This window comes from Protopterus annectens, chromosome 17.part0, assembly GCF_019279795.1.
Source record: "Protopterus annectens isolate FY-2018-M chromosome 17.part0, PAN1.0, whole genome shotgun sequence".
NCBI lineage: Eukaryota > Metazoa > Chordata > Ceratodontiformes > Protopteridae > Protopterus > Protopterus annectens.
The window spans coordinates 415,868,375-415,887,276 of NC_056751.1; the positions used below are offsets into that span (position 1 = coordinate 415,868,375).

At 41.4% G+C, this 18,902-nt stretch overlaps 1 protein-coding gene across 2 annotated transcripts in view; it reads left to right on the plus strand.

Moving 5' to 3' along the window:
* MED25 (mediator complex subunit 25) overlaps window positions 1–18,902 on the plus strand; it is a 1,733,520-nt gene that overhangs the window by 315,213 nt on the left and 1,399,405 nt on the right. For both annotated transcript variants that reach the window (XM_044059360.1, XM_044059361.1), the window contains exon 6: window positions 11,218–11,338. In XM_044059360.1, the coding sequence (XP_043915295.1) occupies window positions 11,218–11,338 (121 nt within the window). The remainder of the gene's footprint in view (window positions 1–11,217; window positions 11,339–18,902) is intronic.

Consider the following 18,902-nt stretch of genomic DNA (forward strand, 5'->3'; position numbering starts at 1 on the left):
TTCCAACTATAGCCAGATTTCCAAATCTCTCCTCTCTAGTTAAACACATTCTAATCTCTTCTCATAAGACTTCAGCGAGTAAGATTTATAAAAGCAAATGGAAAAGATTCTGCCTATGAGCTACCAATAACCATGTTGATGCTTCTTCTGCTCCTATTACTTTCATTCTGGACTTCCTAGCAAAACTTTTCAATGATGGTGCAGCTGCAGCTACTATTAAGGTTCAGCTAGCAGCAGTCTCGAACTTTCATTTGGGAGACTCTGGCTCCATTGTAATGTCTCATAAACTATGTAAAGCCTTTCTTAAAGGGTACTATGTTTTTAAGACTGCCTATCAGAGACCCTCCATTGGCATCGGACCTAATTTTCATTCTATTCTGCATAGTTTTCCCTCCCTTTTAACCAGCATCATCTTGCGAATTAAAATTGTTGACTTGGAAAACCATTTTCTTGATAGCAATCACCTCTGCTAGAAGTGTGTCAGAATTGCAAGCATTGTCCATAAAGCCCCCATATTTGCCTTTCTATAGAGACAGGGTGTCTTTGTGAGCAAACCCCTCTTTTTTACCTAAGGTAGTGTCAGAGACAACTGGTAATTCTATACTTTGGTTTAAATTTTTATTCCCAAGTTATGAAAACAAGGCAGAGTACATGTTACATCATCTGGATGTACATAGAGAGTTAAGTTTTTACCTACATAGAACTACAGAATTCTGAAAAGCTGATCAGTTATGTGTTTCCTTTTCAGATTCAATCTGTCTCTATAGTTACACTTTCTAAATGGCTAACAGACTGTATAACTTTTATTTAGAAGTCTCAAAATTAAAACTTAGGCCCATTCTACAAGAGCCATTTCAGCTTCTTCAGCCTTTCTGGCTAAGCTACTAATTGACACCATTTATGCTGCAGCAACATGGGCTAAACCACATACTAGCACTCATTACAAAGTTGATGGAATAGAGCCTCTTTTGGATCCATAGTTCTGAGGAATATTCTTCCGTGAGCCACCCAGGATTCAGTGTGCTAGGGACGCTATCCCAACCTAGTAAGAACAAAGGTGAGATAGGACAACATCACATAAAGAAGTTATTTACTCACCATAACATTCCATGTGTGTTGTCCATCTTCGTCTCTTCATTCTTGCATCCCACGCTCCTTCCCTCTTCCCTTCTTTACTCCTAGAAGTTTGGGTCTATATAAATTGGATTACCTCGACCTCTGTCCTTCTTCACCAGCCTCTGATTCTTTCCATGGAGTACACATAACTTTATAATTAGGGCAAAAAAGATCTGTGGATGGTTCTGGTGCATGCTGGGATAGGGATTTAGCCACGAGCTGGCAGAGGGCCTCGAGCTTGAAAATAAAGGCCGAGATGGATCCGAGGATCAGATCCAAACCCAACTTAACCTAGTAAGAATGACGGTGAAGATGGGCAATACACATGGAACATTATGGTGAGTACATAACTTCTTTTTTTTGTATCTCAGAAGTGTAGCTGACCAAGCTTGCTGATGACTTCATACTGGGCAATGTTATCCGTTCATCCACTATAAACATGTATAAAACAGCTGCAACAGTGGATGGAATATGTGCATACATTGTCTATCGAAAACTGTCTTGGACTGAATGAAAAATAATGCAGCATATTGGCATTTGGCAGAAAAGTTGCAACCACCTCATATGTTATAAATGGTACTCCTTTTCAGACATCTATGGTCATAAGAGACCTAGGTACGTATGCAGACAACTGTCTCATTTGATCATCGTGTTTGCATGATAGTCCGCATATCCTTCTATCTGGCCCAGTTAATTTCCAAGGGAGTATCTTCAGGATCAAAGAAGTATTCGTATCACTGTACTCTTCCCTTACGAGACAAATCATTGAAAACAATCCTCTTTTGTTGTGTACAAATCCAAGCATACTGCAGAACTGGAAAAGCCCCATAAATTTTTAATCAAGAAGAATTAAAGGCTTTGCATCCTTCACCTACAGTGATGGAGTATACTCTGTAGCCTTACAGATTGCTGAGAGGTGACACATCTCAATTTTTGAGCCATGAAAGATCCAGTCCTATTTGACCTTTTTCGTCATAAAACTAGTGGATATACAAACATTCCTAATAAAGACCTAAGTCTACATCAGCAAATAAACAAGACTTGCTGGTGGGACAGTTTCTTAACTCTATGGATTCCTAGCCTCTGGAGTAAGTTACCACTGCAGGTAAAAAAAAAGTTCTACTTTGACCATCTTTAAGGCTATTCTTGGTGACTGGATTGATTAGACACAAATTTACACTAGGGTTATTATGTTCTGCCCTTTTCAGTTTGTAGTATTAAGTGCTTGAAAAGAGTGGCAAGATCTTTTACATTTGTCTGCTTAAAGGTGCGTATGGTAAGTCATCTTATGGTCCATGTGATCACTTGCCTAGTATGTGTCTATTCCATTTTTTTTAATTTGGTGTTAAAATAAAAAATATGACCCTTATTGTATGGGTATGCCTACTATCCTGTCTTATTTATATGAGTTACTTAATTCAGGTCTGGCATAATCTTCTATTAAAGCTCAACTATCAGCCATATTCACCAGTTTCCTGTAGGATCTACCTTTTATCTGCAAATTTTGAGGTCAAACACTTTCCAAAAACTATCCTACGTATCATACCACCAAGAAAATCTTTTCCTCCTCGTGGCATGAATTATGGCCTTGAAAAATTTGTTATCTTTTTCAGCCAGCTTTTTCTTACTCACTAAAATTCTGTACTTGGAAGACTGTCTTGTTAGTTGTCCATACTTCAGATAAAAGGGTGTCTGAATTACAAGCCTTTTTGGCTTCTGCTCCTTTTCTCATCTTCCACAAATACATGGTATCTCTTAGGGCTAATCCTTCTTTCTTATCTATGGTTGGTAATGAAATGTCTCTAAACCAGTCCATTAGCCTACTTTCTTCCCCAGCCCGCAAAATAAAGGGGAAGAACTTTGCATACCCTAGATGTTCATAAACAACTCAGATTGTATTAAACAAAACTAAGAATATCAAAGTCTGATCTGTTATTCTTTCCAGTGCAAAAAGCCCCCCCCCCCCCCCCCACGAGTCTGTAAGTGGATTTCTTCAGTTGATTCTTTTTTTTACTCCTTTCATGGGAAATCCTTCCCATACCAAAACTAAGGTCACCCTGCTTTAGGGGTGTTGCTTCTTTTTGAGCTTTTTTCAAGGGACTGGGTCCAGATCCATCCTGAAAGCAGGCCATTTTATCTTCCATTCACAGCTTTACAAAGCTAGAATGTGGTTTGGTAGATCTATTCTCCAAGGAATGCTACACTTCAGTTCCACTCCCCAGACCTCCTCCCAGATATTCTAAATAGCTTTGTGAGTTTTCCTACATGTTTGTACATAGTACTGCAGCTGATCAATGACATCATAGTATATTTATGTAAAACTTTACCATAACAGTAAACGTCCAGTTTAGATTACTGTTGCAGTATTGGCACCCTCTCTCCAGTCCTGTTTTCTTGTATTTCCTTTTTTCTACTGGCTGAAGTCTATCCACTACAGTCCCTCCTCTAATGGTTGTCACGTCTTTCTTCACCTTTCTGTGCCTTTTTATTTTTTTTTTCTATCTTCTGGTTCAAGAAAGTCCTTAGGATTTTACTTCACTTGTGTAGTACATGGAACTCTCACACTTGAGCAATATGTCAGATGTATGGCTCAAGAGGAAGGCACCCAAGCTTTGATATGCTTGCCGGATGAAAAGTAACTTCTTGGCAGTATATCTCATATGTTAGAAATAGTGCAACAGTGATCTAAGTTGGACAGCTGTTATTGGCAAGTTCTTACACAACTGTGCTTTTCATTATTGGACTCCAGCAATTCCCCCTGAAGAAAAAATATATTACATAAAAAGCAGATGGGACTTTTATTCATTTAATTTTGGCATCTGACTTGCATCTCATTTTGGAAATGTTGGCCTGATGAGGTATCTCAGCAACTCTTGTACTGCACACCTTAAACTTCACGGGCCTCTGATGAAGCCCTTTGGTTTGAACATTTTGTTTCTAATGAGGTATCTCAGATTTCTGAGGTTTGTGGTGTAGCCCTTTTGGAGGCTGTCATTGCCAAGAAATAGAGGCACCCCCCCAAACTAGGGAGCATGATGTAGCTTTCAGAGCAGGCACCCCACTGTGGACTGTTCATAGCTATATTCCACTTTGTGAGGGCAGTGTACCCACTGCCTTTGTGAATGAGGATATATGAAGATTTTTCAGGTCATGGTATGGAGGTCTGGGATTCCTTTTCCTCAGATCCCGGCCTTCAAGACAGAATCCCTGTCTAAGCCAACTCAGAAGATGAAACATGAGACACCTTCACTGCAGTTGCTTTGACACCCAGCCTTTTAAGACTTTTTAAGGGAAAAAGGTTAGGCATACCATATCTGTGATGATGGCACTCAGATCTGTTTGCCCTTTCCACAAGATGTTACAGTGGGCGCTTGTTTCCTCAACGATAATCTAGAAGCATTAAATTCATGGCTGCCTGCAAATTGGTTAAAACTGGGCAGCATCAAGATTGAGGACATGGTAGTACAGGCAATCTAGAGATATTTCTCTGTTTTACCACTGTCCAATTATATTATGCACTGTGGAAATTAACATGAATTTAACGAACTGCAGAATCTTGGTGTTTGTTCTTGATTCATTGCTAACACTTTGAGACAAGGTATTGGTTGTAGTGAAGTATTTCTATTTCCATTTGCAGAACATGTCCAGGATAAAGCACTTGATATCTCAAGATGATCTCTCTGTCTCTCTTCACACCTTTGTCTCTTCTGGATTGGATTACTGTAATGCCCTTTACCTAATACTGAGCATGGTCATTTACAGATCGTGCAGAACTTTGCAGCTAGGCTACTTATAGTTACATTTTATTACCTGCTTATTATGCCTGTTCTGTTTAGCTTTCATTGGCTTCCTGTTCATTACAGAATTATCTGTAAAAATCCTAGTGTTAGTATTCACTCACAGCTTCTATCCACGTTGACTGAAGGATCTTGTACCTTGTTGCCCTACATGGGATTTGCTGTCGGTCTCCGAAGGGCTGCTGGCTGGCTTTGTATCAAGCCTACCTGTGGAACTTGCTACCACAGTGGCTGTGACAGTGCTCGTCATCGGCCAGCATTAGATGAGCACTTGACTGCTTTTTTCAGTATAGCTTTCAGTGGTGTGGGTTGGATGTAAATTATTAATATTTTAATCATTATGTCATATGTTATGGATGTTTCAGTTATATTACTGATGTTTTATCTGAAAACTCCTAAATGAATTTGAACTTTTGATGGTCCTCATCCCCTTCCATCTAATTCAAGGTGTTCCCTACTAGTTTATCTCCTGTCAGGCATTGCAAAGTCTGCAGACAGGTGCAAGCCATACCTCTGTATCTGAAATCCCTTGTAGGAGGGGGAAAAGGAGAACTTTTTGGAGAGTGAGGGTATGACACAGATACAGAGGACACCATGTTTTTTGTTTCATCCTACAAAGAAATCTCTTTTAGAGGCACTTTGTAGAATGAAAGAGGAGTTCACTTGGGAAGCAAGAGAGGCATCAGATGTTAAGAAATGGTATTCTGAATGATTGGGTTTGGATAGCCCACCGATGGTGGTTTCTTCAGTTTTGTAAGCTCTAGAGGCTGCCTTCTTAGCTGCCTGTAAGCAAGCAGACACCCATTCAGCCTCTCCTTGTGACAGACTCAAGTAGTTTTCATAGATCCAGATAATGGGTCCAAGCTTGTACCTGTTCGTAGTACTCTTCTCAAATGACGGGGAATACAGAGTGGTAGTCTAATTTGAAAAAAATAAAAGTATGCACAGCTGCCATGCTAGCCTTCAGGCTCATCAGTTTTCAGACAGACATGACTATGTTTCAGTTTGCTTTCCTGGAACAAATAAGATTGGGGTGGGGGTCCACTTGTTACCTGAAGGCATAATTACTAGATGTCACCCGGACTGTTAGTCAGGTAGCAAAACACTCTTAAGGGTGATTTAGATTTTGGACGCAACATCCAGTATTGCAGCTGTTTAAGTGTATGATAGGAAGGCATGCCTGGGTGAGGTTACAGCTCCTACCAGAGGATATCAAAGTGCAAGTACTTATTGCTCACTTGGACAAGGATTTAGGAGCTCCACTGCTGACATCTTTAAGGAAATAGAGGAAAGGGGTAAGACTGTCTGCAAAACCTAGCCACTGCTGCAGATAAGGCAAATGCAAACAAGCAAGCAAAAGGTAACAAAGACCTGAAGGGGAAGCACGGGAGTCCCAAGGCTTTGCCCCCCCCCCCCCCCGAGAGAGCAGCCATGACGACCTGGATCTTCTCCCCTCTCATCCCAGCCTTTGTTCATACCTCTCACTCCAAGGATAGAAGAAACTTGGTACTTGGAAACTGTTAGCATACCTCAGGAAAAACGACAATGCATGTTGCAGTTAATCTGTCAGGATTACAACCTTCATCTTGTAAGGATCCCAAGATGTCAGGCATTGCACTTGTGCCAAAAGAGCAAGTGCATTAGGTCCGCAATCCTGCTGCTTGAAGTAATATAGACTGTACTGAGAAAAGGACCAAGACTGTTTGTAGTACCCAGAAAGGAGGGCCCGTTGAAGCCCATTCTGGTCTGCTGAAAACTCACCGCCTACCTCAGAACACTAAAATTCAAAGTGTTGATAGTGCAAGCCATCTGTCACTCTTCTCAAGGCTTGATGATTACCTTAGATAAAAAGGATGCCTACTTTCACATACCTATCTAAGAGACAGCAGGTGTCTCTTTAAGTTTGAGTTGGAGGATAAATCCCACTATCAGTTTGATTCTCTGCCCTTTGGGTTAACTGTTGCACTCAGAGTTTTATTTGTCCACATTAATTGAATACTGAAGGCTGAAAGGCATTCAGATGTATCTCTGTCTAGACAGTTGCCTTATCAGACGACTGTATTAGAAGAGGAAGGTGGAGAAGGCTATGTGCAGTTCACTGTGGTCTGCTTCCAAAACATTGGATTTTCAGTCAACATTCCCAGGTCAGCATTATTCCCTCCAGTGAGTAGAAATCCTTGAAACACGTCTTGACACCTACGTTTAGAGAGGCTTTTTTTACCAGGAGAAAATGGAGCATCTGGCGTAATACTTCAAAGAACAGCACAGGAGATCAGTGTCTCAGACAGGGAATGACTGAAGGTATTAAGTTATATGGCCTGCACTATAATTATAGCCGTTTTGGCAAGGATGCAAATAAGAAAGTTGCAGTGGCACCTGAGGTCCAGTTGAGGGCAACACTGAGTTTCTGAAAGAGATTATTCTTGTGATACCATGCATTTCCAAAGAGCTAGACTGCTGGTCTAGCTACGTTAGACAGAAATAGGGTGCTGTTTATCCAGGAACCACATTTAGGCCTTAACCAGAGATGCTTTCAACCTTTTGGGGGGTGCAGTCAGGAAACTTTAATCTTCAAGGGCATGCAATGCAAGGAGAAACACTCAAATATACTGTAGACTATGGCTATAATTAGTTTTCAAGACTTTCAGACCCGTTTAGGAAAAAATGGTCCCAAGAATAACCACAGACAATTCTGTAATGTGATACATCAGCAAACATGAGGGGTCCCTTTGTACTCCTTGTGCAGGTGGCCATGACTGCTTGAGAGTTAGCCGTATAGCCAGAGATGAACCCTAAAGATATAATCTCATCACAGTTGACCTTATTGGTGAACTAGCTATTCAGGTCAACTGTGGATCCTCACAACAGGATACTGCATAGGGATGTTTTCCTTCAGTTGTTGCACAGGGGGAGAGTCTCAGAGATAGACCAGTTTGCCTCTGAGCAGCAGGTAGCTGAAAAGAGTCTTTTCTGTTGCATCAGAGAAGACTTGAGTATTGAGTGCATTTTGTGTCATATGGACAGTTCTCTGTTTATGCAATCCCTCCATTTTCCTTGCTCTCTCCCCAGTGATATACAGAGAAAATAAGGGAGGAGAGAGCCAAGGATGTTCATAATAGAATACATATAGCACTGACTGTCCCTCTTAATGACTATATATGGAGCAAAACCATATATGCTGCCTCGGCAAATGGACCTCCTATCCCAGAGCAGAAGGACGCTGATATGCTCCAGCCTGGAGACGCTGCAGCTCTCAGCCTCATTCATTTAACCCTTTAGACACCAGTTTGTTGACATGTTAACCATATTTAAGGACAATATGAAGCCTGCCATAAGGAAATTCTACTTACCCCAGTGGAAGAGGTTTTCTCTCTGGTGCTGTAAAAAGAATATGATGTTGGCATTCTTGATTCTATGATATTTATGTGAACAGTTTGACATTCAGGCCTAGCCTAGGCCTTTATGATGGTATGCCTTTTAGTTATCTTAGCCTTACTACTTATGGACCCAACTTCGACGTGCCTGCAACTGGTTAAACACTTCAGTCCTCAAGGGAGTCTTGTATTTGAAACCAATCAGAAAGAGAATAACTCCCCTCTGGGACTTAAGTCCATTTATCATAAAAAATGTTGTCAGGAGAGTGTCAGAACTATAGGCTGTCTTGTGTACAAAACCTTTCTTAGTATTCCATTAGGACAGAGTCAGCCCGAGAAGAAATCCTGTATTTCTCTTAACTAAGCTTTCAGTTGCCTATCTTCCTCCTTAGCCTGATGTCCTGAAGTGTAGATGTCCTTCATGCCAGGTGACTGTATTGGGTGCTGAGCTGTGGAAGTTTGTCTGGATGTTGGGCCTTTTGCTGCTGTGGCCTCAGTAGTGACTATATTGCAGCTGTGATTTACTGAAACATTTGATATTATAATAAATTATGTACACAGTTGTATTGTACTTTTCCTGGGATATAAATTAATTATAAAAATGAGCTTGGCAGTACTGCTTCTGCAGAAGTTGAGAAGCAAATTCATTTGGGAAGAGGTTGCTTATAATCAAAAGTTAGTTTGAAACTAAAAAGGGTAAAACAGGAAATGTTACATAACTTTTCAAATCATGTCTCTTAATGTTAAGAATAAGTCATGCATGTGTATGGTCCAGGGAGTGGCTGAAAATGAAGATAGTGATATTTAAAGAAAAAAATGGTAAAGATTTTCTGTTCTTTTGGGTTTAATGAATGGGCTAGAAGGGTGGATATTCAGATTGCAAATGTTATTGTAAAACCAGGGCATGGAATGTATGCATTGTAAAGATAAAGAACCTTGTATGGATCATTCTGACTGTCCCTGCAAACAAGCAGAAACCAAGATAAATAATTGCATGAATGAATGATTTGAGGAGTTTGAGGAAATTACTGCCTCTCTATTAGTTAATTCTAAACTTGTACAGATGAGGCACTTTATTACCTCATCCAGTACTCCCATAGAAAACAAAGAAAAAAGATGTCATGTCTGTGTAATTGTTTAAATAATGATGATGTGCTGAAGAAGTAAAATGTAAACAGATGCCGTTCTACCCTGCTTGTACATACTCATTAAAATGTTAAGATACCCATTATTTTTGGATCATACAAGGCTATGTGGTGTGGGATTGATGGCGGCAAAATCTGTAGAAAATTCTTTACAAATCTGACATACTACTTGCATGCATACACTGTGTATACGATTACATGTGTATGTGTTGTGTATATGTAGAGTGTGTGTGTGTGTGTGTGTGATTAGTGGCAGGAAACCACTTTGAGATGAGACGTGTTTTATTCATGTGGGGAGTGGTGTATCTCAGTTTATGATCTTGATGGAATCTGTACTGTGCGCTTCTCTAGGAAGCACTACAAAGAAGCACTGTAGCACACTATGCCACTGGGTCACATGTAGGAAGCACTACAAGAAGCACTGTAACACACTATGCCACTGTGTCACATGTAGGAAGCACTGCAAAGAAACACTAACACACTATGCCACTGGGTCACATGTAGGAAGCACTACAAGAAGCACTGTAACACATTATGCCACTGGGGTTACATGTAGGAAGCACTTCAAGAAGCACTGTAACACATTATGCCACTGGGTCACGTGTAGGAAGCACTACAAAGAAGTACTGTAACACACTGTGCCACTGGGTGACCTGAAGGTTTGAATACTTCATAGGTTTAAAAAACTTGCCATTAACAAAAATGTGTCATTTAACATGTTGGCTTTTGTTCCATATCTGAACGAAGGCTTGCATCTTGGACCCAACTTCAAATTGTAGAGGCAGTTTTCTATGTCCGTTTTACTTTTCATGCTGGCGTAATTCATCTTTTTGTTTTTCTCTTTGCTTTCCTGTTTTTGTCTAGCCATTGTTCTTTCTTTGTAAAATGTGTCCCAAGACTGTACTGTACTTATTGCTTGTACAAAGTCCTTTTTATTGAAAAATTATACAGTTGTACTAGTACATAATGTGAAAGATTTTTCAGTCTGTTGCAATAGGTATAGATTGCATTCTAGCCACTTTTCATTGCGTCTTAGGAAGTCTTTTTTTTGCAAAGAACTAGATGCCACTGTATAGGCGATGAAGTGGTGAAGGAAATTGTCTGATTTAGAGTCCACTTGTAACCTGTTAATGATTGACAGTGCTTTGTTTCAGTAGGAGTTATAGGAGTAAACCTCTCTGTGGTCAAGGTTACTTGATGAGTATTGTTTCTGCCTACATCACGTTCTGGCCAGATGTTTCTCACATTTGCTCTAAGGTTGCCATAGTTCTCTCTGACACAGTTGCTCCACAGGTTCCAAAGCGGTGCTCTCTGTGCCAGAATGATAAGGCTAGGTTGAATGATTGATAAAAGATATACATGACATAATTTATTTCAGCTTTCTGTAATTGAATACATCAAAAAATGGTACTCATTGTTATATTATGTTAACAACTTCACAAGACCAGAGGTATTGCTGTTGGTATTGGTTTATACTTTGAAAAATTTGAAGTATATTTTCTCAGAAAGTTATCTTTTTGTGCAGAGGCGAAAGTGGTTTGTAAAAATTTGTTTTACGAATTACACTTCATAAGCTTATTAGGGGAGGTATTGATTATCTGAGCTTATACACAAGGCACATTTTGCTAACCTTATAGTTTATATAGGAGTAATCGTCATTGTCTTTATGTGATTGATCATGATTTGAAGTCTGCATTTCTGACAAAAGTTAAGTTTTTCTGTTTCCAGATTTTATAGTTTTGTTGCAAATTGAGTTTGGTCATTTTTTTTCTTATTTTTTTGCAGAGGTCAGACCCACAAGGTTTGTGTACTGATATGCAATTCCCCTCCCTATCTTCTTCCAGCTGTAGAAAGTACTACTTACTCTGGCTGCACGACAGAAAACCTTGTACAGATAATTGGAGATGTAAGTCCATTATAATTTTTATTTGAAAATAACTAACTTTTAATGTGACCAGGAGCCCTATTTTAGTTTTAAAGGGACATTGTGAAGGTAACTATTATTTAAGTCATTGTTTACCAGTTTGAAACTGTAGGCTGAGAGAAGAGAAGTGCTTTCTCAAAGGTTATGTCTGCTGCTGAGCCTGGTCTGCTTAAAAGTCAGAAGATTTGCTAACACTTTTTATTAGACTTTGTTCTAATGTTAGTTCATAGCATCCCTAAATGATTTTTCATTTCTTTTTTGCTTACTAGTTCAATGCAGTGTATTTGTTACTTATAATTTGTTTTGGGGTTATTGTCTGGAGTTCATTTGTAACTATTCCAGGTTTGTATGTTTAAATTCATTTGGTTGCTTGTACATCTATCTGATCGGTTCAGTGTATTGGGCTTCAAGAGGTGTTATACTTTGTCACTGATCTAAGGATCATGTCAGGGTTTGTCAAAGGACAACCATTTATTAATAGGAGAAAACACTGTGACATATGCTCCTGTTCCTAGTATTTTTAACAAGAGAGAGAAATATTTAGTTTGGGATGAAATTGAACTCTTAATAAATTGCTTGTACTGAGAATATAGACTATAGGAGACCTTCTGCAGTCAGTTAAGTATTGAGATTTTATTTTATGATAGCTGTAGCTCAGCACATAATTTGATTTTTCTCTCATTTCCATGTCCAATATGATATGCGTTTGTTGCTAAAGCACATCTTAATTATGTACCAGGCTAGATAACATGCCCTGTCCCCATGCTACCCAGTTCTTTTTTGCCACAGTGCAATTTAAATTGAGATTATTGCAGTCAGTTGTGGGGAGTTCTTACTTTCAATGCCTAGAATGCCAAACCTTTTATGTGCTGTTGTCTCCAGATTACTGATCATATGTCCTGCAGTGGTAGTGCCTCTTTTGCCTAGGAAACCAGCACAGCATGAAAAGATTGTCACAAGTGGCAACACTACACCCCGACCGTCTGTAGTGGATACAACTTTGGAAGGTACCCAGCATAGGGACTGGAAAGAGGGTTCCAGTCATGGTCCTGGGTTAGTGCCTAACCAGTATGAGAAGGTAAGGGAATCTGAAGCCAGACACTGATCAAAACCTCCTGTAAAGTCCAGCCTTAAAGTGGTGGTGTGTTTGTCACAAGTTATGAGTTCCCATTTGACTAGTGAGGGATTGAACTTGCAGCTGTTGTCTTCTGATAGCTAACCTCTGGCCATTTTCTTGAGAGTGCATTCCATAATGTGTACATCACATCATCCTTGTTAGCGTTGTGAACAGGATCATGCTTGGTCTACTTTTACAGATCTTTTTGATTTTCCTGTCACAGTGCTGATGGTTACAGTCTGGATCAGCAAGTCTTCTGCCCAGGCTTCTGACTCTGTTTTGCTCAATTCATTGACAAGAGCTGAAGATACTCATGTGAGTCTGTCTGTGCCATTTGGGTGCATGAAGACAGCTCTTTGTTTGCTTAAGCATTTGTTTTTGATATCTAGTGGGTGTTGGCCTTGCCTGTCGGAGACTACCATTGAAAATTTCTGAGAAATGCTGCTGCCAGCCTACGTGCAGGATGTTCTTCATGTTTCACTGTTGCAGTCATTACATTTGGGTAATCTGCTGGCAGGTTGCCATCAGTCGGCCTGAATAACAAAGTCTTGCGTCGGTTGCTGTTTCCTCTTCCAGGTCGTCAGAGGTATAAAACATGCAACCAATGCCATTTTATTCAATCTTTCTTGCCACGCGGTGCCCGAAGCTGAAGTAGTTCGCAAGTGCCATTCGACCGGCACATGAAATTTTTGCATTCGAGTTTCAGAACCAAAGTCATCAACTAAAGCTAAGTACCCCATTGGGGAAACTTTTTTTCTTGTTTCTTACCAATGTCAGTAAAAGTTAATAATTGCATTACTTGTGGGAAGCAAATACCTCATAAGGATTTTCATTTGTACTGTATTCCTTGTCTAGGCCCTGATCATAAAATGCCTTGCTGTCGGTTTTGTGCTAGATTTAACCAACGCACTATTAAGCGTCTGTATATTTTTGCTTCTAAATATTTTGGATCCAGATTTAATTACCCTGAAATGTCATCGGTTAGCAATCAGACTACTGGAGTTCACAAAAAATGCAAAGAAAAAGACAGAGACATACCGTCGAGGTCCAAAACCGACGAAACTTCTCCTATGCTAGTCGCCAGTTCGCCGGTACTCAGTGAGGCAGTTTCGCAGCCCCTGATACCCACTACTTTTGAGTCGCAGACCTCTACCGAGACCCATGCGGAGTCCGATTTTCAGAGTATTGTACCCGCGGATGTCTCTCCCTCGGATGGGTCCAGAGCCGCTGAGCAGGCACCGGCTTGTGAGGGTGTTTTCAAGCCTCAACATTTTTATATAAAACTGACGCCAGCCTCAAAAACAAGATCAGAAACATCTTCTGTGTCTAAAAAACCAACGCATGAGCCACGTGCTCAGGGCCCTATGCCTAAAAAACAGATGATCAAAATGGCTGAGGACTTAATTACCTTGTTCAGGGGTTCCCAACCCCCCCCCCCCTGCTAAGAGGCCTAGGCAAGGCACTGATTATGAATCTTCAGATCAGGTTTCCATTTCTTCTGATTCCTCTTCTGATCAGGAATTTTCTATTCCACCCTATGAAGATTCTGATGCAGAAGAATCCATCCCATCTGCATCTCCTCCTGAGGATTATTCTTTTGGAGAAACCTTGCATAATTTAAGGGAGCATTTTCACTGGGAGAGTCAGGATTTCTCTGAATCAAAAAAGAGGCTTATTGATTTCCTCCTCCTTCCTCAGCATAGGCTTTTGGCAATACCTCCTGTAATAGACATTGTTAATGATGTGTTTTCGGAATCAAGCATGGCTCCTGATTCCCTGCCTCAGGCTCCTAGTAAGCCAGACAGATATTACAGGGTTCCTGACTCCCACAAATTTCTATTCAATACTCTTGCTGCTGATCCTGAGACTAACTCACAGGGTCCCAAAGGTGTAATGGCCTTTACAGCCAAAACTCCTACCCCCTCTGATAGAGATTCCAGGACGCTGGATAGATGGGGAAAGAAGGGTTATACGTCTGCAACATTGGCAATTAGGGCCTTAAACTGCCAGTTTTATATGCTTAAATATCAACAGCATGTTATGGGCTTATTGAAATAGAAAATTATGTTGATTTCTGATTGTGTGGAAAATAAAGAATTACATGAATTATTGCATGCAGCAGAACAGGTTGGAAAGCATACTTTGCAATGTGGTTTTGATACCTTGGAGGCCTCTTGCAGGGCCGCAGTTACTGGATCTGTGATTAGAAGGCATGTCTGGCTCAAGGAGCAAAATTTTCCTGATCATTTTAAAGCTAAACTGTTGGATACCCCCTTGCATCAGGATACTCTGTCTGGTAATAAGGCAGAAGAGGTTTTAAAGAAAATGGGAGACAAAGCTAAATCTATGCAAACTGTAAAAGATTTCTTACAAGTGCAGCCACCAAGGGTCAGTAGGCACTGGCCTACTAAAAATTGGTCCTTTCCTGTGTCCAACAGAGCCTCTCAAGGCAAATCCAGGCGCTCAAAAGTCTCTAGATACCAATCGCAGGGTTCTTACAGGTCAAAACAATGGGGTGCCTCCACCTCCAAATCTGGAGGAAAAGCACAACCCTACAGTAAGCAGTCTCAGTGACTTCCCTCTACCTTCACCAAGCCCTTATCTTTTGACAACCTCCTTGGGGGGAAAATTAGCACTTCATGCTCAAAATTGGCAGTTAATTACCCAGGACAAGTGGGTATTAAACATAGTATCCCAGGGGTACAGATTTAATTGCCATACTTTGCCAATTCCAAACAGTTGGCCAGATCTGCCACAAAATCAATGGGCAGAGGCTCAGAAACAAGTTATGTCCCTCATGGACATGGGGGCTATTCAGCCAGTACCAGAAAAGGAAAAAGGACAAGGTTTTTATTCAAGACTTTTCCTGGTACCCAGAAAAGACTGCGCCTGGTGTCCAACACTGGACTTAACGATTTTGAACACGTTCCTGGACATTCCAAAATTCAAAATGCTGACTTTACAACAGCTACTGCCTATGCTGGGCAAGAACGCTTGGTTAGTGACTCTAGGCTTAAAAGAGGCATACCTGCATATCCCAATAAGGGAATTGTGCAGAAGATACCTCTGCTTCAAGGCAGGCGTTTTGCATTACCAATTCTCTGCACAGCCCTTTGGCTTATCTACTGCGTCCAGGGTCTTTACAAAGTGCCTGGCACCAGTAATTGCATTCTGCAGGCAAAGAAGCATACAAATTTATCCTTATCTGGACGACTGTCTCATTCAAGCAGAGGGCAAGGACAATGTTCTTCAACATCTGGCATTTCTAAAAAGGTTTCTAACATGCCTAGGGTTCACAATAAATGAAAAGAAATTCCAACTGATACCCTCTCAAATAATTACTTTCCTGGCAGCAAGCTTGAATACAACTGCCCAGATGGCTTACCTTACGCCAGACAAACAAAGGCAACTGACAGCATACTTCAAACAAATGGCACCAAAAACCCAGTTATCTGCAAGACAAATTCTGCAGGCTTTGGGGTTCGTGGCATTCTGCATTCTACTAATTCCATATGTGAGACTGCATATGAGGAAACTTCAGTAGTATCTAAAAAGTTTATGAAGTCAACACTGTCACAGTCTGGAAACAATGGTTCCTCTCATTCCCTGCCTACAACAGGAGTTTCTTTGGTGGGCAGAGACATGTCACCAAAACAAGGGACTGTCATTCACTCTACCCCCTGCCACCCAAACCCTAACTACAGACTCATCAGACTATGCTTGGGGGGCCCACCTGGAAGGGAGATGCATTCAGGGCAAATGGAGCCCAAAATAAATGCATCTGCATATCAACCAGAAAGAGATGCTAGCTGTTCAGAATGCACTGACAGCCTTCAAGGACTTACTTCATCCAGGACAACTACTGATAAAGACAGACAACACCACGGTTATGTGGTACATAAACAAGCAGGGGGGTACACATTCCTACCCCCTTTGCAGACTAGCCGTGGCATTGTGGAACATAGCTTTGACTTACCAAATACATCTTCAAGCTCAATTCCTGCCAGGAAATCAAAATACTCTGGCAGATGACCTAAGCAGAAACCTTATGGACCCGCACGAGTGGAAATTGGATCCACAAATCTTCAGCATGTTAACACAGAAATGGGGGAGCCCAGACATAGATCTATTTGCCTTTCCCTAAAATTATCAACTGGACAAATTCTGCACAAGGATCTATCACAGACAAGCATGGAAAGTGGATGCCCTATCCTTCAGTTGGACAAACCTATTAGTCTATGCCTTTCCCCCTCTGCCTCTTCTCTCCAAGGTCTTACTAAAGGTCATACAGGAAAAAACAAAAATGACCCTAATTGCTTAGGACTGGCCTCGCCAGCACTGGTACCCAATTCTAAGGAATATGTCTCAACTCCCTCCTTGGTACTTGCCTCAAATACCTCATCTACTGTCTCAGCAGAAAAATCTAATAATGCACACTCCGCTCCAAACTCTGAACCTTGCAGCATGGCTGATCATTTAGTTATTCAAATAACACCTCTCAGTAAATCTGTGATGGATGTCATTTTGGAAGCCAGAAGGCCTAGTATCAGAAAATCTTATGCTGGTAAATGGAAGAGATTCTGTGCTTGGAACCAAGCACAAGGGATGGACACAGCAAAGCCCAATATCCCTCAGATTTTACAATATTTGACTGAGATGCTTGACAAGGGCCTGTCTTTTTCTTCAATAAAAATCCATGCCTCTGCCATCTCGGCTCATTACAACACGGAGCCTCCCCTCTTTTCTCATCCTCTGCTTAAACAGCATCTTAGAGGGGCCAAAAATTTAAGGCCTCCCAGAATATCACCAACTCCTGCATGGGACCTCCGTTTTGTGCTGGAAAACTCACCCTGCCTTCTTTTGAACCAGCAGATACTGCGGATATAAAATTTTTATATTGGAAAACAGCTTTCCTCCCGGCAATCACTTCAGCAAGAAGGGTTTCAGAACTACAGGCCCTCATGGCTGTGGAGCCTTTTATTACATTTTACCCAGACAGGGTGTCCCTCAGGACCAATCCTTCTTTTATGCCTAAGGTGGTGTCCACTGTGGCTCTTAACCAAAAGATTCACCTGCCAACTTTTTACCCAAATCTGCAGAACAAGGGGGAGCGTATTCTGCATTCATTGGACGTACACAGACAACTAAGATTCTACTTAAACAGGACCAAATCTCTAAGAAAATCTGAACAACTACTGGTGGCATTTGCTGTAGGATCAGAGGGGAAGGCTATATCAAAGCAGACTATTTTTAAGTGGATAAGCCACTGCATTCGTTTCTGCTGCTTGCACCATGGTAAACCTGTGCCCAAGGGGATCAGGTCACATTCCACCAGGGCTGCCTCTACCGCAGCAACTTTTCTCAGAGGAGTTCCAACCAAAGACATTCTAGAAGCTGCAACTTGGAGCTATGTTCATACCATCACAAAGCATTATCATTTGCCTCTCTTCTCCAAATCCAGGGCAGGCTTTGCCACTGCTGATGTTCATCGTGTTACCCTGCTGCAGTCATCACACTTGGGTTATCCTGCCGTCAGGCAGTCCCGAAGCCGGCCTGAATTCCAAAGTCTTGGTCCGGCGTCGGTTGCTGTCGCTTCTTCCCTGACGTCAATGCGCCAGGGATATATAAGAGGCATCCAACTCCATTTTCTTCAGTCTTTCTTGCCGCGCTGTGCCCGAAGCAGAAGCAGTTCGCAAGTGCCGGTCGGCCGACACCTGAGATTTTCGATTTGAATTTTAGTCCGAAGTCTTCAATAAAGCTAAGTACCCCGTTGGGGAACATTTTCTTGCCTCAGTCCGATGTCAGAAAAAGTTAACAATTGCATTTCTTGTGGGAAGCAAATACCTCATAAGGACTTCCATTCCTATTGTATTCCTTGCCTAGGTCCAGACCACGACGTCACAGGTTATCGGTTTTGCACTAGGTTTAATAAACGCACTATCAAATGCCATTTTGACTTCGCACAGCATTACTTTGGTAGGAAATTTAATTATATCATGCCGTCGGAGCAGCCGACGACCGCAATTCATAAAAAACGCAAGGATAAGGACAGGCAGCCTAGGGATAAGCCAGACCCCGAGGCCTCAGCTGGGCCTGTCGCCGGTTCTCCGGTTTTCAGTGAGGCGCCTACACAGCCCCTGACGAGCTGAAACCCCAGACAGCTGCTGACTCCCAAGCGGAGTCTACTAGGCCGACGCAGCCATTTACCGACACCGGAGCAGAATTAGTCACCGATGCAGAGGAAACACCTTCGGTTGCAGAAGGTGTCTTCAGAAGGTGTCTTCAGATCGACTGCACTCACCATTAAATCTTATGCTAAGCTTACAACTCCTTTAAAACCTAAGAAAACTGTTCAGTCTACAGGTCAAGGCCCCATGCCTAAGAAACAGATGCTTAAGATGGCTGAAGATTTAATTACCCTTATCAGGG